The 22,532-nt window shown below is 39.7% G+C and overlaps 2 protein-coding genes across 3 annotated transcripts; one reads left to right on the forward strand and one right to left on the reverse strand.

Moving 5' to 3' along the window:
• Positions 1-245: 245 nt before the first annotated feature.
• LOC126375770 (galactose mutarotase) lies at positions 246-7,326 on the forward strand. Of its 2 annotated transcripts, none has more exons than XM_050022856.1 (6): positions 246-392; positions 1,335-1,481; positions 2,508-2,723; positions 3,212-3,474; positions 4,454-4,613; positions 6,903-7,326. In XM_050022856.1, the coding sequence occupies exons 2-6, from the start codon at positions 1,353-1,355 to the stop codon at positions 7,215-7,217; spliced, it is 1,083 nt and encodes a 360-aa protein (XP_049878813.1). In that variant the 5' UTR covers positions 246-392; positions 1,335-1,352; the 3' UTR covers positions 7,218-7,326. The 2 variants fall into 2 exon arrangements, with proteins under 2 accessions (XP_049878813.1, XP_049878814.1); XM_050022857.1 differs by having other exon boundaries at positions 3,212-3,336.
• LOC126375768 (cathepsin O-like) lies at positions 7,324-12,916 on the reverse strand. Its single transcript, XM_050022855.1, has 6 exons — positions 12,614-12,916; positions 11,847-12,076; positions 11,033-11,171; positions 10,164-10,357; positions 9,220-9,336; positions 7,324-8,639 (listed from the first exon to the last, which is right to left on the reverse strand). Exons 1-6 carry the CDS (start codon positions 12,857-12,859, stop codon positions 8,429-8,431), a joined length of 1,137 nt encoding a protein of 378 aa, XP_049878812.1. The 5' UTR covers positions 12,860-12,916; the 3' UTR covers positions 7,324-8,428.
• Positions 12,917-22,532: the final 9,616 nt, after the last annotated feature.

Consider the following 22,532-nt stretch of genomic DNA (forward strand, 5'->3'; position numbering starts at 1 on the left):
AATATATTAAAAGTTGTGTATAACCTGCAGGGCAATAAGTCAAATATCGACTATCACGCAAGGAGATTCCTCCTTATCACAGGACAGCTAAAACCTTAGTATGATCGACTATTTATCAGAAAAGTAAAAAGTACCAACCTACTTAATCTACGTAGGCACTTAGGTACCTAAATGTTATCGCGGTTACATTATCAAAGTTGACCGGACCACAAATGAAAATAACAGTGAAGATAGCGGCACATGATTTTGATGTAGGTAATCTCACCACATACGTTCCAGCACATACCACGCCTAATTTCACACGAGTTTATAAATTGCTTGTTATTCAACTACCACATTCATTCTTTACAATCTACTGAAGTATCCAATCTTGCCGCTGTAACTGTGATATTGTAAGTACTTTTTACATTTATATTATTAAGTATAAGTACCTAGTATAGGTAGCTTTCTGCTCCGGTCTATGCTTATGTGCGTAAGATTATATCCGGGATATATAGGTACCTAATTAATATCCTAGCCTAATAATGCACCTTCTTGAATATGGATATAAACTATTTAGGTAAGTACTTAGGAGGTAGATAAGTATCTAACATCGCGTTCGCGGTTTAGCAGACTTGAAGAGATGACAAACCTAGCTACCTATTCATGAATCCTCGATTATCTAAACAGATTGATAAAAAATGTATGGCCATCTAAACCGGCGAGTTGGCCTTGAGTGAGAAACCAATGTTAAACTTAATTATCAACTCATAAAATTAACTTCTTTCCGCAAATCACTGTAGTGTCGGAATCATACACCAGTTTTTTTTGCGGTTAAAAGATGTGCAAACTGTCCAAAGCAACAAAAAAGTAAAACCTGATTAGAAATAAGCAAGCATTGATGTAATGTTACTTCATATTAAGGGATTTTTCAAAAAGGGGCTTACGTAAGACCAATTTGGTCTTTTCTGTCCCAATGTGACATACTTACTGGGCAGGTAAGTACTTTACAAGTTATAAATATTTACAGCTTATCGTATACCTAGCACATAGCAATTCACAATGCTAGTAAATGAAGTGTTTACAGTGGATGTTGCTGTAAAGATAATGATAACTACTCGATAATAGTGCTGCCCATCGATAGGCCACTGTCGATAAGTAGTCTATCAATAGACTATCGAGAATTAAAAAAACAATGGTATCGAAAACTATCGATAGATACTATCGATGAAATGATTTTCAAGTCATCTATCGACAATGAAACTATCGATAACCGGCAACGCTACTCGGTAACACTATCTATGATAAAGCTATCCACCTACTGAAATTGTTATATTGTTTGCATACTTTTACAGACTGAACTGAGTTACAAAATGGTGGTGCTCACAGCAGAAGACTTCGGCACTTTTAAGGGCGAAGTGGTGAAGAAGTATACGTGGAAGACAAACTCCGGATTTTGCCTCAGTGCTATTTCTTATGGAGCCATCATTCAGTCTATTAAAGTAAGATAATTTCCATCTAAGTACTAAATATCATCATCTACCTAGCATTATCCCGTTTTTCACAGGGTCCGCTTACCTAACCTGAAGATTTGACAGATCCGGTTTTTTACAGAAGCTACTGCCTGTCTAACCTTCCGACCCGCAAAGAGAAAACCCAATACAAGTTAGGTCACATACCTCCGAAAATGCATTTCTCGGGAATGTGGGTTTTTCTTCACCTTGACATGAATTCGAAAACAAATTCGTCAATCATTGGTTTAGGCCTGTGCTGGATTCGAACCTGGAAGTGAGAGGCAAACGTTCTACCAACTGGTGGTAGCCCAGTTGGTAGAACGTTCAAACGAACGAAGAAACATAGGTACTTAAATGTAATGTGTATGGGTATCTAAGTACTAAATATGAGATAGATTAAGCAAATTCTTCAACTTTCTTCAATCATCTTCTCGCACTACGGGTTGTATTGTACGTATACCTAGGGTCGATGACCGACCTCATCTCATTAACCCCAGAAGAGCACCGGAAGTCGATAGCATTCGTGCGACCGCAAATACATTAGGACTTGTTAGGTGATAGAGTGAGAAACAGTGTGATAAGACAGAGATGGCGTAAAAGACTATATAGTGACTAAAATTGGGTAGAGAATGGTAAGTTGGTTTGGATACGTAGATCGGGTGAAGGATAATAGTATTACGAAAGCAGTATATAAAGCGAAGGTTAGTAGAAGGTTGGGCTGGCAGAGGAAGACCTGGAGGGACGTATATTGACCAAATTGGATATGTCCTTAGAAAAGGTTCAGTAAGTACGATGTGAAGGAAGCAAGAGAAGTGTGTCAGGATCGAAGCAAATGGAATTCCATAGTCTCTGCTTACCACGGTGGAGAATATACGTGTGTGTTATGTAAGTAGTTGAGTTCTAACAGGATGCTTGCAAATAACAAAAGATTCTAGAACATTTCTGCCATAGGACTACCTAACCGTGGCCAAAAGTTCCAATAAAATAACTTATTTTGTTCAACTCCATCTTCAGGTAAAAGACAAGAACGGAGAGATCACAGACATAGTTCTCGGGTTCGATGACCTTGACGGTTACGTCACCAGGAACACGCCATATTTCGGCGCGGCTATTGGTCGATGCGCGAACAGGATTGGCGGAGCCACCTTCGACATAGATGGCGCCACTTATAACGTTGCCAAGAATATTGGCAACAATCATTTGCATGGCGGGATCGTTGGTTTTGATAAGGTACGTTTTGGATATTGTTTGGTCATTCAGTACAACCATCATCATCTACCTAGCGTCTGCCTAGGGTTTGGTTACTTAACTAGCTGGAGTGCAATGCAAATCTGGGTGATCATATTGAAGCAATTCATCTAAAAAGTGACATGTCTCAAATTTTAACCCCCTAAATTTTCAAACTGAACTGAAAACCAGACTAAAAACAAGTGACGGAGGTAAAAGCATAAAAAAGAAACTTTTCATTTTTATATCGTAATCTTATATCAAGATTGATTGTCTCTTTCTGTCGGAATTCTATGTCCACTGTCTTCTAACTCTCACTCTCTTTTTGTTCTTTCAGTTCTTTCAGTCACCAATTTCTTGTTCTTATCCCAATGTAGATAAACACAGTGATTTCTTCTTTTATCCATCTCCATCAACCATCATCACATTTCAACGACATGTTTGTATCTTTGTATACCCACAGCATATTATAATAATCATTTATCTTACAGGTCAACTGGAAATCGACAGTGGATGGCGCAAAGGTGACCTTTAGCTACTTCTCGAAAGACTTGGAAGAAGGTTACCCTGGCAACTTGGTGGTCTCCGTGTCATATGAAGTGACTGACGATGACAGGTTACACATGGACTTTGCAGGCACGACTGATAAGAGGACTGTGGTGAACCTGACAAACCACTCTTACTTTAACTTGGCTGGTCACGACACTGGTTCCGAGGAGCTGTACAACCATGTGTTTGTAATTAATGCTGACAAGTAAGTATGAAAATTAATGAAAGTAAATATTAAAGTTAATAAGGAGATTTATTTGGAGAGTTTTATGAGACAGATAGGTAGCACAATTTTTAGTCACGCGGGTCTCATATGTACTTACTTACATCGAAACGCGGAAGCGCATTGATTCGTTTCAATATTCAGCGTTCATCGATCAGATTTATGTTCATATATTCCAATAACCTTTCGTCCGCCAGAACGCAGATCTCAACCAGAGACAATGATAATTATATTGTGTCTGGTATCTCAGCAGGTTAGAGATTAATAAGGAATCTATGATTCTTCTCTTTAAACGCCAACCTCAAATAACCGTGGTCCAGTTTATTCTAATCCATGACATATGTTGACATATTTGTCAACATCAGGGAAACCTCATTATGAAAGTTAACCCACATTATGAAAGTTAACGGAGGATTGGAATAAATCTTCTCTTGGTATAGATATTGTAAAATGAGATAAGTACTCAGACTTTTCAAACTTGGACTCAAATCCCGGTGGGAACACATCTCAAAAATCACTTTGTGATCCCTAGTTTGGTTAGGATATTACAGGCTGATCTTCTGATTGTCCGACAGTAACATGATCAGTGCTTCAGAAGGCACGTAAAACTGTTGGTCCCGGTTACTACTTACTGATGTAACAATGTAGTCATTACATGACCATGTCAGGGGCCTTTGGCGGCTCAATAATAACCCTGACACCAGGGTTGATGAGGTTGGTAATCTACTTCATAACCCACACGATAAAAAGAAGTTGGACTAGGTCTTTATCATTCTTCTCCAGACTTTACCGTCTTGGGAAAGTACGAAATAACCCAGATATTAACAATCGCAGGTGAACAACGTAGATGGCTCCAATCCATAGAAGTTACCAGCCGATCGCTTCTTGTTGTTGATACAATATGTCTATCATACGTATTGGTTATCGAAACGTGAACGAATAGTCCATAATATTATTTCAGGATAACGGAGACGGATTCAGATTCGATTCCAACTGGTAACTTCAGCAAGGTGGGTGGTACTCCTTACGACCTGCGAGTAGCCAAGCGGTTGGGTGATGTAATGGACCAACTTCCGGGGTTGTACGATGATAACTTCTGTGTTACCAGCTATGAGAATAAGGTAATTAAGTAATTATACATATTTCTCTGCGTGATATCGTCTAATGCGTGTCTCCTTTCTAGAAACCCTCTTCATTCTTTGAACATACATACATACATACATAAACTCACGCCTATTTCCCACCGGGGTAAGCAGAGACTATAGAATTCCATTTGCTTCGATCCTGACACACTTCTCTTGCTTCCTCCACATTCATCAATCGCTTCATACACGCACGCCGGTTCAGAGTAGATCGTATTGAACCTTTTCTAAGGACATCTCCAATTTGATCATCGTAAGTCCTACTCGGTCTTCCTCTGCCAGCCCTACCATCAACTTTCGCTTTATATACCGCTTTTGCAATTCTATTATCCTTCATCCGCTCAACGTGTCCAAACCAACCTAACATTCCCTTCTCAATCCTAGTCACTATATCGTCTTTTACACCACATCTCTGTTTTATCACACTGTTTCTCAGCACTCTATCACTCAACTTCACACCGCAGATGCTACGCAAAGACCTCATTTCTACGGCATTGATCCTACTTTCATGCTTCTTCTGCCATACCCAACATTCACTACCGCACTTCAGCGTAGGGACAAGCACTGCATTGTGAACAGCCATCCTCGCATCTTGCGAGATACATTGGCTACTAACAACTGCATGCATTGCCCCATTCACTGAATTACCCAATCCCACTCTCCTTTCTATATCTTCATCACATTTACCATCCCTTGTAATTCATCATTCTTTGAAACTTTATGATAATGATCACCTGTCAAAAACGGTCACTATGATTAGTGCGTTCTATGTACAATTGGTAGTGTTACCTGCAAGTACCTATACCAAAGGGACATAACACATACATACATACATTAACATACTAATGTACTTAATATATATGTATAAATAAACACATATTACATAAATCGTTCCTATGTTCGTTCGTTGCTTCCAAGCTACTAAGTGCTGGAACGACCTTCCACCACCAATCAGGAACCGGAGCTCTAAGGTTACATTCAAAAAGTATTTAAAGAATCACCTACTAGAAATACAGAGGTTAGATATACCAGCGATGTACTTGGGATAGCGGTTGCTGCCTCTTTAGATCACATCTGGGTGCTCCTGGATGTCCGTTTTCGTTTCGTTTTGTTATTATGATTATGAAATTTTATATGTATATTATTATGTTTATTTAATTATCGCACTCACATCACATGCACCATAGCTACACACTGCTTTCACTACTCACTTATAGATCCTTCTTTTAGTGTAATATTTCTGTCTTTTATTTTGTTTCTGCTTTCTATGTGTAACACTGTCGTTTTTTTTTTGTACTCTTTATTTATTTTTTAAAATTTATTGTGCGGGTACTCGCGTTTCACCGATCGGCGTGGGTTGAAAATCAGTGTTGCCCTCTGGGTAAATTTTCACTGAACCCTGGCCTTTTTTGGTGAACTGCGGCACCCATATACCTTTATGTTTTCCAACTACTTAAATATTAATGTTAATGTGTGTATATTTTAATGTTGTAAATGTATATGTGTGTCGTAGATTTTACCTAAATAAACTTTTTTATTATTATTATTATTATATAAATATTTTCATCATCGCTAATTTAAGAGCCACGCTCTTGTCGGTGTAGCATTCTCCATGCTACCTTTTTAGGGAGGTACAGGGCAGTGGTTTCCCTCTAGCCTTCCGCCCCGCAATACTCTGTCTGACGCGACAAATAAACACGATAAATATTTTACATTAAGTACTTATATAATTTTTGACATATTTAAAGGTATATTCAAAGGGACCTACCGGGGTAAGCAGAAACTATAGAATAATAGGCGTGAGTTTATGTAAGTATGTATTCAAAGGGACATTTGCAGCCATTCGTAAGCTTGATGTAAGTGGTAGGGTTGGAACAGGAAGGCCTAGACGACATACCGCGATCAAATCTAGGATGCTTTAAAGAAACGCCAGGTCAAGATCAGTTACCTACTCTAAACTGGCGAGCATGCATGAAGTGTTTGATGAGAGTGGAAGAAGCGAAAGGATCGTAATAAGTGGAATTATTAATAGTATCTGCTTACCCCAATGGGAAGTAGGCGTGAATTTATATGTTTGTATGTTAAGCTTGATTCATATTATAGTAAGCACGGGAAGCTCATTCGTTCGAGAATGAAATACACACAGAAACGCGGCGTAACGCGTTTGTTATTTGTGCATTTTGCTATTCTTACCGCCATTTTGTGTGAAGAGCTTTAAAGATACGAAGAACATGCCTTCTTTACGTAATATTTTCTCCTGATCTTCAGGGCTTGACCTTCGTCTCCCACGTGGTCCACCCGTCTTCAGGACGCTTCCTGGAAGTCTACAGCAACCAGCCAGGAGTCCAGTTCTACACCAGCAATGGTCTGCCAGCTCCCGACCAAGAAGCCATCATTGGCAAGGGTGGTGTCGGCTACAGACGCCACGGAGCCTTCTGCCTTGAAACCCAGAACTACCCAGATGCCATCCATCATCAGAACTTCCCTAAGGTCGTGCTGAGTCCAGGAGAAGTGTACGATCATAAAGTGGTGTATAGTTTCGGGGTTGATAAGCGCAGTTCTCCCCAAGTAGTACAGTCATGAGCAATATCATGTACCCACTTTAGGACCCTGTCGCACTATCATATATGATTTGACATTTAATGAGACTTACGGTTTTATTTGTTAAAAAAGTTAATGTGACATGGTTTCAATCAGTGCATGCACACGTTCTATATTATACCTCTGACCTATGCATATTGTATTGTAAAAAGTTTCAATCCATTACCTTCGTACCTACTTATATTATTTTATGTAATTAATTATTTACGATGATTATCTTATGTTTTAAAATCCATTGTATTAACTTTGTCATATTTACTTATAAATAAGCATATCTACATACAAAAATGATCAAATCCGATATTATTAAATTATTGATTAATGATATTTAGGTAGGTAGTTTTATTTTATGACTTGTATACGTTGATTTACCAGCTTGTATTATAACAGGATACCCACTAGCCCATCGCACATACGGTCACGAGCATTAATATGTATACACTTTGGTACCATGTGACATTAAGTTTTTTGACAAATTGAACTGTAATTCTCATTAAATGTCAAATATGTTAGTGCGATAGAGTCCTTAAGTGGGTACATTATATTGCTCATGACTGTACCTAACACTACGATGTCACGCGTTCTCCGAGGGGCTATCACGCACAATACTCTATTTTTATACAATTTCTCGCTTGCGGTCGCTTAAGTAAAATAAAATATTATTATGCTTATCACGATTATTTATTGTCCAATTATTATGCTGAATGCGGCAAACTTAATCTTATTGTTTGTGTTGTGGAGATAGCTTCGATAGCTCCAGTGATGTACTAAACATAGGTCGCGTTGGTTGTTTGAGCGAAAAGGGCGATTATTCAAAAATATCCTACAGACAAGTAACAGAGGGAAGGTGGGAAAAACTTACAGATGCGCTGCAAAACGGAGATTTATATCCCCGGGGACACTGTCGCTCGACGAGGGCCTTCGGAGACGATTCAGATGGCTGTGTGCACTTTTAAGATGATAATGAATTTTGATGGTCGGCCGGCACTCTCACGCACGGTAGTGGAAGCAAGAAGAGAATGAATGATTCGGAAATTTGAGTGAGCGTGTTCGATGAATGAATGAGCGCCCTCGGGTGACAGGAAAGGGTAGGAAGCGGGAATGACTGATACTTGAACACTTATTATAGCAACAGCTCTCAAACTAGTGCCTACATTAAGCAAAGGAAAAAGCTACTTTTTTAACGGTTAAATTCATTTTCTGTCAGAAATTTTTATCTTAGTGACGTCGAAATAGGATATTTGCCTGCCGACGCCGCAGACGAAGCCGTCCATAGCCACTTTTACATAGCCCTTGTCGCCGAAGTCTGCGCCCCAGGAGTTGCGTAATATGAAGTAGGGAACCTCGGCAGTCATGTCGTACCCTACTATCTGCACCACGTGCTTGATCAAATCCCAATTACCACTGAAAAAGAATACAAAACTTGTAACTACTTAAATCCCCCTCCGGTTTATTGAGGGGAGGCCTGTGCCCAGCAATGGGACGCATATAGGCTGTTTATGTTATGTGTGGAAGAAGGACTTACATTGACCAAATTAAAGATATCCTTAGAAAAGTTTCAGTACGATCTACTCTGAACCGGAGTGCGTGTATATGAAACGATTGATGAATGTAGGAAGCAAGAGAAGTAAGTCAGGATCGAAGCAAATGGAATTCTATAGTCTCTGCTTACCCCGGTGGGAAATAGGCGTGAGTTTAAGTAAGTATGTATGTTTATGTTAAGTTTTAAATCAGAGTTCAGAATCAGAATCATTTATTCAACGTAAAACTATCGTAGATAAACTCCCAACCTTATTGCATCTAAGTACGTCATTTCGCAAGGTGTTGTGGCTGAGGAGAAAAATTGACAGTTAGTTTCTGTCTAGAATGTAAGCACTCGTACACAGAAATGCGACGTGACGTGACGTGATATGTGTGTGTGTTGGTGTGTGTGTGGTATGTGTGTGTTTTATGCTTGTTGTATAATATGTAATGAATTAAATACCTGCAATGAAACCGGATGACGCCATTAAGGTAGTTCTGCCAAACATAGGCCTGCACTACCGTAACCACCGGGCCATGGGTCGCGACCAGCCTCGCGATCTCCTTAGCATCCATGTCGCTGTTTAGGTAATTTACAAATTGTACAATAACATTTTAAGCAAGTCAAGTAACCTGGAACCTGTACGGCTGTCCTAGTACGGCTTTGAAATAGACTACTCTGGGCGCCATCCCACTCGCGTCAGACAGAGTACTGCGAGGCGGAAGGCAAGAGCAGGGAAACCACTGTCCTATTTTTTTCCCTAAAATAGTAGCATGGAGAATGCTACGCTGACAAGAGCGTGGCTTTTAAATTAATGATGAAGTGAAACAAGAAGAAAAAAATATGTTGGACGTCACTTTACAAACATAAACGTTTACTTATGTCCTATTTGGATGTATGGAGACAATAGTTTTTCAACGGGAAGTCATTATAGATAGTATCCAAGGCGATACGAACGCTCGGTGGGATGTGAATTGTGGGTACTTAGTACATCTTGCGATGGATGTACCTCTAACTACATCATTTGGATATTAGGTAGTCGTGAGCTTTTATGTTATGTTGTATATCCTATTTCCAAGAAAAGAGATTAACAGGTTGACCGTTGAAGTGCGAAAGTCAAAGCCTCCTCGTTACCCTTTTATTTTAAATTTACATACCTACATCATAGATAAATAGCCTATATAGGTACGTCCCACTGCTGGGCACAGGCCTCCCCTCAATCAACCGGAGGGGGTATGGAGCATACTCCACCACGCTGCTCCACTACGGGTTGGTGGACTTTAAATTTATTATTTTAAAATTAAAGATGTTTTAGTAGTCTGATTCTGTAAAAGAATGACTCATAAGAATTGAACTTGTCCCTGGCAAATAAGAAGTTCAGAATAAGATGAGGGTAAGATACATACCATATGGAAACCATATTAGAGACGGAGATTCCAGAATAAGATTTTTCATGAATTTTGCAGTCCTCGTCCTTATTGGTGAGAGGATATTGGGCCTCAGGAATGATGGCTAGAGGCTCGTTGCATAGATACTTGAGAACTTTCACTACATTGCCTGCACGGCACTGGCTGGTGTAGGTCGAGCAGTCCACCAACTCCTGCGCAATAAAACCGTAAACAACCTTTAACAATGATACACACAGCGCCGGAAAAGCGGACCATGGCATGGGATTTTGTATGGAACGTTCTGCTGGGTGAGAGCCCTCAGCGCTCCCTATATGTCCGGCCAAGTAGTTAATGCCATCTGAGGCAAAACAAGTCGGTTTGTACCAGATGACTTGGCTTGTATTTTTATTTAGATGTATGGTGAATACCTAGGTGTTTTTCCGGACTGGCAGCGCATAAAAATAGAATATAGTTCAGTTGCTTGTCTTCCCGGTCATGTCGTAAAATCCAACAAAGGGATTGTGTCTTTTCTAACATGATGGACTTATGTTAAAGGGGTTAAAAGTCCACATCAAAGCAATTCATCTACAAAAGCAATATTGCAATTGTCACCATAAGGTTATCCATCGTAAGACTTCGCACCAACAGTGGCTGCAAGTTGTCTTTGATTACTTGTGGCTTTACCCACCTGAGATACTACAGAAGTGACTATGTACGGTCACGAGCATTAATATGTGTACACTTTGGTACCATGTCACTTTAACTTTTTTGACAAATTGAACTGTAAGTCTCACTAAATGTCAAATATGTTAGTGCGACAGAGTCCTAAAGTGGGCACATTATATTGCTCATGACTGTACGTATGTGGTGAATAAGTAGGTACAAACCTGAATGCTAAGCCGCTGGTAGGAATGAGTCAGGTTGCTGATAACCAGCATGGACTCCATCACCCCCACCACGCTGAACGCCCAGCAGGACAGACACATGCCCTGGTCCAACACTGGGCCCACTACTTTGTCATCACGCCTTTAAAACATAAGATACATGTCAGTCCCTTTCCCTGTCCAGGTGGACCGTGAGATCTATGACGAACGTGACGAATTGTGAGATCTATGAGTCTAAACGACTAATTCGACTTTGTGAGTTTTAATCCATGTTTGGATCATAGATACTTACTGATATGTCGAGGATTTTGTGATGGCAATTGGCTCGAAGTCGTTTTTTGAAAGAAAACAAGAAGCTTTATTCTTCAATATTACTAACTAAATAATTAGGTTTTCTTTGGAAATCAGCATAATCAATCCAATCCCGTCATATTATGCTTCGGGATTGATCCCGGAAAATTTGACGAGATTTCGCGAGATCGGGATTGCAATCTCTCTCTCAATAGGCTAGTTTCCAACTAGTCAAATCAGTTACTTTTTACTAAACGTCAAAACACGAAATTACTATGGAATTTGTATGAAAAAGCACTCTGTGACGTCATAGAAAAACGTGACAAAATGTCGGACTTATTATTACGTTTTTCTTGATTAAAATTCATAAATAAGTTTAATAGAAAAAAGAAAATGTTTTTCGTTAGTTTTAGATGTGTCTTTATTTAGTAATCAGAATTTCATAATTTATCTTGAACCTAGTACACGACCCAATTATCTTTCAATCAATTACCTACCTACTTACGTAGTATTGTATTTTACTTACCAATCAAATATATCTGGTATAGGAATATTTTTACTTTTCTGTTCTTCAACCGTATTAGCTTTGTTATGGTCGCAAGACAGCTTCACATCTTTACATTCACCGCCCATAGATCCGGCAGGTAACAGCATCTTATGGTCGAACTCTTCAGGAGTCATGTCACTGAACTTGGTCCAGCCGAAGATTGGCTCATCGTGATAACTATTCAATCTTTCTATCTCACTCGACGATCGCTGTAAGTTGAAAAAACATCATTAAACAAATATGTCGAATCATTTACCCCGATAGCCTAGTCTTCTGCTTCTATCATGTGGGTTGTGAGGTGGATTACCAACCTCAACAACTCTGGTGTCAAGGTCATGTAACTTACATTAGTTACTTACATCAGTAATACTAACTGGAACCAACGGCTTAACGTGCTTTCTGGAGCACGGAACACCATAATTTCGGACAATCGGATGAGCGCCTGTAATGTCCTAACCAAACCAGAGTTTACAAAGTGGTTTTTGTGATATGTCCTCACCCGGATTCGAATCCGGGACTTCCGGATCGTGAACCCAACGCTCAACCACTGGCCCATGGAGGCTATTACCTTAGGAGCTTAATGAAAAAGTCTGAAGTGTATACGGCCGACTCCAGTGAAGCGTGTTGGAGTTTGCTCCGTGGCTATCGACAAAGGAAGATCTCTGACCCATAAGGGGAGTTTAAAAATTACTTAAATTGTGTTCACATAATTACTTGAATGGCCCCCAAGTACGCACAAACCTTACCTTAAAATTGTTCAATCTTCGACGATACTCTTCTACTTGATATTGCTTACCGAAACTTTTCAGGTATGTATTGAAATGCGCCTCATAAGGGTCTACGGGCACCACATCGTACGTCAACCGGTTATAACGACACGATACAAAAGTGAAAACCATGTATGAAAACACTGACAGACAGAGCAATAACCCTGAAATATGCATTAGTATCGACGATTTCAATTTGGGAGGTAATTTACTGAATTCCACCATTTTATTGAACTATGCAGCTCGAAGGATCATGGAACACTACTGCAATAATAAAATGTATTCGACGCAGTAACAGGAATCAGTAAGGAAACTCGGTACTTAGTCATTTTAATGGCTCATTTTCCTGTAATAAATATTTACTAATAATATAAAGCCAATGCATATAGAGACGACACTAATCACTGACGACCTCCGTGGTCCAGTGGTTGAGCGCTGGGCTCACGATCCGGAGGTCCCGGGTTCGATTGCCGGTGGGGACATATCACAAAAATTACTTTGTGGTCCCTAGTTTGGTTAGGATATACTGGCTGATCACCAGATTGTCCGAAAGTAAGATGATCCGTGCTTCGGAAGGCACGTTAAGCCGTTGGTCCCGGTTACTACTTACTGATGTAAGAACGTAGTCGTTACATGAGTCATGTCAGGGGCCTTTGGCGGCTCAATAGTAATCCTGACACCAGGGTTGATGAGGTTGGTAATTCACCTCACAACCCACACTATAGAAGAAGAAGACTTAATCACTGAATAGAAGAAAGAGGTTGGAAGGCCAAGTGAGCGCGAAACGCGCGCCGTAAGCGAATGAGCTAATAGTTCATACTTCAACTTTGCAACTCCACTCGTCCGCAAACTTTACGACACACGGAGCTCCGCGATAGTATATTAAAAGGTCGAATCGTCTTGTGCATTATAATTATAACCTGAATAAAAACAATATATCGACTAAGTAAGATTCCTCCTTATCACAGGAAAGCATTCTTACCGTATGCCGTGTTTCCCGATGCGTGCAAGCGAGAGCGAAAATCCGCACGCACTCTCTCGCTCCTTAACGGCTTAAATAGACTAAAGTGGACCCCATCGGGGGGTGAGATAAATGGGTTGGTCTCAGGTTTTCTAGACAGTAATATGACTAGCTCCCTTAAATCGCAAATCGCCTAGTTATCATTTCACACAGATCTTTATATTTCCTCGTCGCAAAACTTGATGACTACATAATTCATAGTTATAGCTAGCAATCATGACAATATCGTAAATTGACAATACAATTTAGTCAAGATCAAGCTCGTTCCAAGCACCGGGGTGGAGTTTCCCTTCTATACTATTATTACCTACTTATTCTATGACATTACAAAAAAGATCGTCCCGTAAAGCTCCCGGCGCGCTGTGTGTAGCGAGCTTTAAGATCGAAATGAATCACAAAATAATCATTTCTAAAACAAGTATAATTATATAAGAACACTAGATTTCACTTACTTCGTACATAAAAGAAGTTATTTATTTATTTATTTTGAGGAAGACTTACAACCATAAACATAACAGGAATGACTAAAATTAAAAATGTAGGGATCCACCATGTGGCGCTTGAAGTCCGGATGGCCCGAAAATTAAGACGGTCCCGAATTAGCTTTCGTAACATCAATTTAGGACACATAATAAAAACTAAGAAATTAAGGAATATGTATAGAAGATTTTAATACAAGTAAATCTTACGACAAAGTTACATTTCAACTTCTTAAATGCTATTAAAATACGTTTGATTTTGACTTTTTATAGTTACCGGTAGAACATGACTTACCGTCATACCAAGAAAAAATATACCAGCGATGAACACGTGTATGAAGTATTTTGATAGTCAAGCAAAGTTCAATCGGATTAATTATTCGACACATGGATTCAATTTTGCTTGACGTCAAATACTTTATTCGTTCACCGCTTCTTTATATTTTATTGGTACGGCGGTTAATATATTTCTATCCTATTGTCATTTTAATCAAGTTATACAGGGTGTTAGTAACATTGTACCGAGCTCATGATTCTGAGTAAAATCGTTTGTTTGAATCATACTTCAAAGTATTCGTTACGGTGTTAACATCCTGTATTTATTGAGGCATATTTGCTACAAAGTCAACTAAAATCAGCGTGATCTATATTTTGCCACTGGCCCTGTTGAATAAACATTAAAATTGTAAAATACATAGTTATCAATGCTCATACCCAGTGTGTGAGCAGATTTGTCAGATAAAATAATAACGCTTCCTAGAAGTGACGTAATGAACATCGAAATGTAATTGTATTTTACAATTGTAACGTTTATTAAACAGAGTCCTGCTATTTCTGTACGCAACAAAATATATGTTCACGTGTATATCCCAATTGGGTTTGTCAGAGGTACATCCATCGTAAGATGAACTAAGTACCCACACCTCACCGATATATTAATTTTATGGCACTTCCAAATCCATACTAAAAGTTTCCTTATTTTAATCGTGGAATAGAATAAAGAGGTTGGAAAGGCCCTAACGCGAATTTTATACGAGAACCTTCTTCTAAAAGATATGATTGGTTTTTTTTTTACCCCTGGTTGCCTGGAAGAAATTGCCGCTTAGCAATAAGGCCGCCAGATTGTAGTGTACATCTTTCGTGTATGTTTTGTGTGGAACTTGTTTTGTATGTTGTGTGCAATAAAGTATATTTGTATTGTATTGTAAAACTGCCATGCTCTATGGGGCGTCGATGACCAGCACCGCAAAGTCTTCCCTGTTCTGAGCCAGCCAACCTCTTTCTTCTCTTCCGCGATTTTAATACTCTTGTACAAACATCCTTATAATATAAATATATTTAACAATTATCACCCAACACCTAATCAAACGAGGCTAATTAAACAAAATGAAAAGTTCTACAATGAGCATTTTATAGTTTTATATCTTTAGATATATATCTTTAGACTAGTTTATTCACTAGACGATTGATTAAATACGTACAAAAGAATATCTTTAAGCATAAAATATTAAAGTCATATATAAGGGTGGGAATGTAGACAAACTTAAGTCTACTTGAAACTATTTAAGAAAGTAGAGTCTATATAAAATAGCTTCGAACTCCCTGGCGGAACTCTTGTAACATTTATTTTCTTTTAAAGCTTTGATGTACTATTGAGAGCCGTGGTAGCCTAGTTGGTAGAACGCTCGCCTCTCACTTTGAGGTCGCAGGTTGGAGTCCAGCACAGGCCTACGCCAATGATTGTCGAATTTGTTTTCGAATTCATGTTTGGATAATAAATTATTATCACGTGCTCAGCGGTAAAGGAAAACATCGTGAGGAAACCCCACATTCCCGAGAAATGCATTTTCGGAGGTATGTGACTTAACCTGTGCCTGTGTGGGCTGGTTTTCCCTTCGCGGGTTGGTAGGTCAGACAGGCAGTGGCTTCTGTAAAATCTTCAGGTTAGGTAAGCGAACCCTGTGAAAAACGGAGCCTAAGAAGAACAGAGAGCTTTGATATACTATTTATTTCTTGGTGTACACGTGGAGGTAGAGATTACGTAGATTTTATTGATATTGGAGGCGCACGTTACCTTAGAATTTTTGAATTTTTAGGTCGCTGGTTGTTTCTCCTTGGTAACTTGTCCAACAAGAGCGAATTGTTACATTTGCACTGCACTCACTTTACACAGCACTTTTGCAGTTTATATTTGCGTTTTGCGTTATGTATTTTATAGTTCAATGAGTTTATATTTGAGAAGTCAAAACAAATGCGCGCGCGTTGACCCTCTTGTACACAGATGACGACACACACTGATTTGACAGGTGACAGTTCGTATATTCTTTTTTTTTTTTTTTAAACGTGCGCCGGAAAAGGAAGGGTTTGTGAGTGATTGAGTTGTGTGTTCGAATACATATATAAGTAATAGTTTAAAAACTAAATATAAACATCGGCGCAGCCAACTTCGGGGGGCCTAGAGGTTTCCTCTACATTGCAAGAAAGAATTGAATATTTAATGAATTAAAGTTAAGAATTTAATGAACTAATTTTAAGAGTAAGAGCGTTTGAGAATATTTATTGTAAATAATTATTGCAACGGTAGTGGACAAAGTCGAGTTACAGGCCGTACATAACTACTAGTAGCAGTTTTAACTTTAACTGCGCGAATGATTTTGTCTTTTCCGGGATAAGTCTCTGAGACAATAGCCAAAGGCCAATACATTGGATGTGAATTGTCACTTTTGACAACAACAACTGTCCCTTCAGTAACAGGCTTTGATGGTTTATTCCATTTATGTCGCTGTTGAAGAGACGTAAGATACTCCATGTTCCAACGATTCCAATAACTTTGGACTATTCTATTTAACAGCTGATAGCGAGTCAGTCTGTTTTCGGGGATATTTGAGTCAATATTTTCTGCGGGTAAGAATTTTAAAGACGTTATATTTAAGAAATGATTAGGCGTTAATGCGGATAGATCCGAAGGATCGCTAGAAAGTACGCAAATTGGGCGACTGTTAAGCAAATGCTCAATTTGAATTAAAATTGTATTAAATTCCTCATAAGTAAGGACTTGCTTGCCGATAGCTTTGTAGAGATGTGTTTTAACACTTTTGACATTTGTCTCACTTAGGCCATTAAAATGAGGTCCATAAGGAGGGCTATGTTTAAACTGAATCTTATGTTGAGACAGAGCTTGACACAAATCATTGTGTAAATTAGTGGACTGTATAAGTGAATAAATTTCGTCTAACTTACGTTTGGCACCCATGAAATTAGTACCACCATCACTGTAAATAATGGAGACTGGGCCTCTGCGTGAGATAAAGCGTTTAAAAGCGGCGAGAAATAAATCGGAACTTAGGTCTGTGACCAATTCTAAGTGTAGAGCTTTTGTGGTTAGACACACGAATAAACACACATAGGCCTTATGGCTTTTTATTCCGCGGCGTCTAATATGCGTTATGAAAAAAGGTCCAGCGTAATCTACAGCTGTGTGAACAAATGATTTAACTTCAGATACTCTAATAGCGGGGAGATCACCCATTTGGGGATTAGTTATGCGGGGTTTGAGTTTAAAACAAAAGTTACAATTATGTACTGTTTGTCTAACTAGATTTCTAGCAGCAAGTATCCAATATTTTTGTCTCAGGAGAGCCAATAATAATGCGGGTCCAGTATGCAAGTTAACTTTATGATAATGTTCAACCAGTAAAGAAACAATGCGGTCTTTAGCCGGTAGTAATATAGGGTGCTTCTGGTCAAATTCCAGTTGAGAATGAAAAAGTCTACCACCGACTCTAAGTATATTTTTATCGTCAATAAACGGGTTGAGTTTTACAATGGCTTTATTAGAGCAAATTTTATTATTTTTAAGCGAATGAATTTCTTGAGAAAAATATTTATTTTGAATATAGCGTACAATGTATAGTTCAGATTGTTCTAAGTCATTAACTGTGATAGATCCTTTTGATTTTAATATTTTTGTAAAACGTAATATATAAACTAATGAATTTAATAACTTTGACCAAGAGGAGACGCGTCGAGAGAGTTCTAGAATAGGATCAGAGTTTTCTAAGTCATTTGTGGTGTAAATAGGTGCGGCGATAGTTTTAGATTCCTGTTCATCGTTGTGATTTATTTTAAATTCTTTTACAGGCCAATGAGAGATAGGACCGGATAACCACTGCGGGCCATGAAACCAGAGAGAATTATCTAGTAATCCTAAAGGCGTTACAGGTCGCGAAATTATGTCGGCGGGATTTTCTACACCACGAACATGAAACCAATGCGGAGCGGGTAAGTATTCATTAATTTGAGAGATTCTGTTTGCTACGAACGTGTGATATTTATAAGCGGGAGAGTGAATCCAGGTAAGCGTTACGGTAGAGTCAGAGAAAGCGTATATATTATTTATTTTACAACGTTTGCTTAATACGTCACAAACAGCGGCGAGTAACTTTGCGAGTAATAGAGCTGCGCAGAGCTCTAGGCGCGCGAGTGTCTTATTTGGGGAAGATACCTTGGATTTAGAGGTAAGTAATTTAACAGAGTTAGCGTGCGAGTCATCACCAGTATCAATGCGTACGTAAATGACAGCACCATAACACTTTTCGCTAGCATCAGCGAAACCGATAAGTGTGACTCTCATAGAGGAAGTTATACCTACATGGCGTGGTATTTTCAATTTATGTAAGTGAGACAGTTCTTTATGAAATTGTTTCCACTTTGTGAAAATGAAATCAGGGACTTCATCATCCCAATCGAGTTGCAGCTTCCAACATTCCTGTACTAAAAGCTTCATAAAAGCGACAACTGGGCTGATGAGACCTAGCGGGTCGAATAAGCGGGCGGTTATTGAGAGAATTGAGCGTTTCGTACACTTTTCTTGTGATTCAATATGCGTTGAGAAATGAAAATGATCGTCAGTAGGTTGCCACTGCATACCTACGACTTTTGTAGCTGCGTTAGGATCAGAATCTAAATTTATTGTTTGCGGACTTTTGTGAGAAGAAGAAATGCGTTGCATGAGAGCGTGGTTATTTGAGATCCATTTAACTAAATTGAAGCCACCAGATTTGAACATATCTACCATTTGTTTATATGTTTTTTCAGCGTTATCTATACCATCAATGGAACAGATGTAGTCGTCCATATACATGTGGTTTTCAGCTTCATAGGCTGCGAGAGGGTGAGTATCGCGGCTGTCTGCGGCGAGTTGGCGAACTACACGCATAGCGAGATAAGGTGAGCTTGATACACCGAAACAAACTCGATTGAACTGATATACATCAATAGGAGAATCAGAATCGAATCTGAAAAGAATGCGTTGATAAGGTTGATGTTTGAGTGCAAGATGAACTTGGAAATACATCTTTTCGATGTCAGCTATTAGTGCAATAGAAAACATGCGTAAGTTTAAAAGAAGGTCATAAAGATTACTTTGTAAATTGGGACCTATGTAGAGTAAATCGTTAAGTGACTTGCCTGAAGTAGTTTTACATCCTGCGTTCAATACAATGCGTGTTTTTGAAGTTTCTTTTTCTGGGCGATAGACAGCTCTATGCGGAATGTAATAAGAGTGAGAATCTTGCGTTAAGTGGTCAACTTTAGTTAAATAGCCTTGGTCAATGTAAGTTTGAATTGTAGCGTTATAATCTTTGCGTAAATTAGAAGAGTCGAGTTTCTTTTCTAAAGAAAATAGTTGGCGTTTAGCGATTCCATAAGAGTTCCCTAATTGAGATGGATTCTCTTTGAATGGAAGTTCTACGGTATATCTACCAGTATCGTCGCGTGTATACGTTGACTGGAAGATATTTTCACAAGTCTCATCATCTGGACTTAAATGTTTCCTAATTGGGACATTCTCTATTTCCCAAAAGCGTTGCGTTAAGCGTTCGAGTGAAAGAGATTCTGTATTACAGAAGAAAGTTTTGTCTGAGTTGTGCATGTTTAGAATGTGAGACGAGTGTGGAGTGTTGTGACTGCCATTCGAGTTTGTGGGAGATGCGTCTAAAGATTCGTTTTGAGTGAGAGTACAAGATGAACGTGGCGCGAGCGGTGCGTTGTGCGTGAGCGGTGCGTTGTGCGTGAGTGGTGCGTTGTGCGTGAGCGGTGCGTTGTGCGTGAGCGGTGCGTTGTGCGTGAGTGGTGCGTTATGCGTGAGCGGTGCGTTGTGCGTGAGCGGTGCGTTATGCGTGAGTGGTGCGTTATTAGTGAGCGGTGCGTTGTGCGTCAGCGGTGCGTTGTGCGTGAGCGGTGCGTTATGCGTGAGTGGTGCGTTATGAGTGAGCGGTGCGTTGTGCGTCAGCGTTGCGTTGCGCGTGAGAGGTGCGTTATGCGTGAGCGATGCGTTATGCGTGAGTGGTGCGTTATGAGTGAGCTGTGCGTTGTGCGTGAGTGGTGCGTTATGAGTGAGGGGTGCGTTGTGCGTGAGCGGTGCGTTATGCGTGAGAGGTGCGTTATGCGTGAGCGGTGCGTTGTGCGTGAGCGGTGCGTTATGCGTGAGCGGTGCGTTGTGCGTGAGCGGTGCGTTGTGCGTGAGCGGTGCGTTGTGCGTGAGTGGTGCGTTATGAGTGAGCGGTGCGTTGTGCGTCAGCGGTGCGTTATGCGTAGTAGAAGCGTGAGTGCGTGAATTTTGAGTGTGCGATGCATGTAAAGTACATTGGGCTTTACCCATAGCGACATATCCGAGAGTAGTTTGTATACCTACTACCGATGAGTTGGGAGCGGTTACTTTTCCAGAACCAAGTAAAAGCGGGAACAATTCGTTGCCTATCAGGCAATCGATTGCAGCGGGCGCGTAGAACTGCTCATCTGTGGGCAGATCACATAAGTGAGACAATTCCGTAACATCAATTTGAGTGTTAGGTAAGTAGTCGGTTATGGTGTCAATTACACGTGCATTTACCGTGTAAAAGCAGCGAGAATCAAAGCGCGAATACATTTTAAATTGCGTTAATCCGAGAGACTTGCTTTCGGTTTGACCGATACCTTTGACGGTCGAAGAAGCGGGTGTAATTTTTAAATTTAAGCGATCACAACAGTCTTTCGTAATAAAATTACTCATAGAACCTGTGTCGAGAAATAAGCGGATATTATTTGGTTTATTATCTTTATAAACATGAACAGATGCGGTAGGTAACAAAACTGTTGTATTTGAATTGCGTGCGGGAGCAGCGTGAAGAGAGCAATCGTTGTCATCAACGCAAGTCATAGCGTTCGGCGGCGCTAGCGACGTACACGGCAAGGCGTGTGAGGGGCCTGCGTAGGGAGCGGGCGGCGGCTGAACCGGCGCGGGGTGCGGCTGCGGCGCGTGCGCGGGAGGGGGAACGCGGCAGCTAGCGGTTGCGGCGTCGGAATAGCGCGGGAATGCGTTATTGACAACGTTGTTATGCGATGGGGCTGTTTTGTTATTAAAGTTTATATGCAATAATGAGTGATGTTTGCGGTTGCAAGTTAGGCATCTGTTTTGTGACTTACATATATTTATATTGTGAAAACCAAGACAGTTTTGGCAGAAAGCATTTTGACGAACAATATTATTGCGTGTTTGCGGGTCTGCGTTTAAGAAAGATTCACACTTGAATAGGGGATGAGAGTAGGTAGACTTGCATACCTTGCATGAATTTAATTGTTGAAAATTATTATGAGTTTGAGGTTGAGTGACAGTGTATGTACACTCAGGTGTTGCAACAAAAGCATGAGTAGATTTATTTTTGGGAGTGAATTTATTATTATTATTATTTTGTTTGTTGGAGTTTTGAGGCTGAGAGTGAGCGGATGAGCGAAGCGCTAGAATTTTACTTTGTTCATTTAAGAACTTTTTTAATTCTATAAAGGTAGGAATTTCTGACTGTTTGTGAGTTTGTTCAAACAAGGTGAGAGTGTCTTTATCAAGTTTATTTAATGCAATATGAGTTATCATGAAATCTGACAAGTCATCAATGCTTAAAAGACGGAGAGCGGCTTCAGCGGAGCAAAAGTTATTTAGAAAATTATCAATTGACTGATTGGGTTTATGCTGTAGCATTTGTTCTAAATAAAGAGAGGCTTGTACCCTGGTATCCTGGTATTTATCTATGAGAGCTTGCCATATTATATCATAATTCTCAGAGGTAGCGGAGATGCCTGCACATACATTAAGAGCTTTGCCTGAGAGACAACCAATTAAGTATTGTATTTTTTCAGCATTTGATAGCCTGCGATTGGAATGTATGAGACTGCGGAAATTTTCATAAAACACTGGCCAACTACTGGGAGTACCATCAAAACTTGCTAACTGAAGCGGGGGCAACTTTGGGTTGAGGCGATCAAAATCTTTGTTTTTAGCGTTTAACTTTTCTCTCAGAGTGTTCTCTGTCTGTTTTATAAAACAGTATAATTCGTCAAATGAGTTTAAGACATTGTAATTCGG

Source organism: Pectinophora gossypiella, chromosome 19 (genome assembly GCF_024362695.1).
Source record: "Pectinophora gossypiella chromosome 19, ilPecGoss1.1, whole genome shotgun sequence".
Lineage (NCBI taxonomy): Eukaryota > Metazoa > Arthropoda > Insecta > Lepidoptera > Gelechiidae > Pectinophora > Pectinophora gossypiella.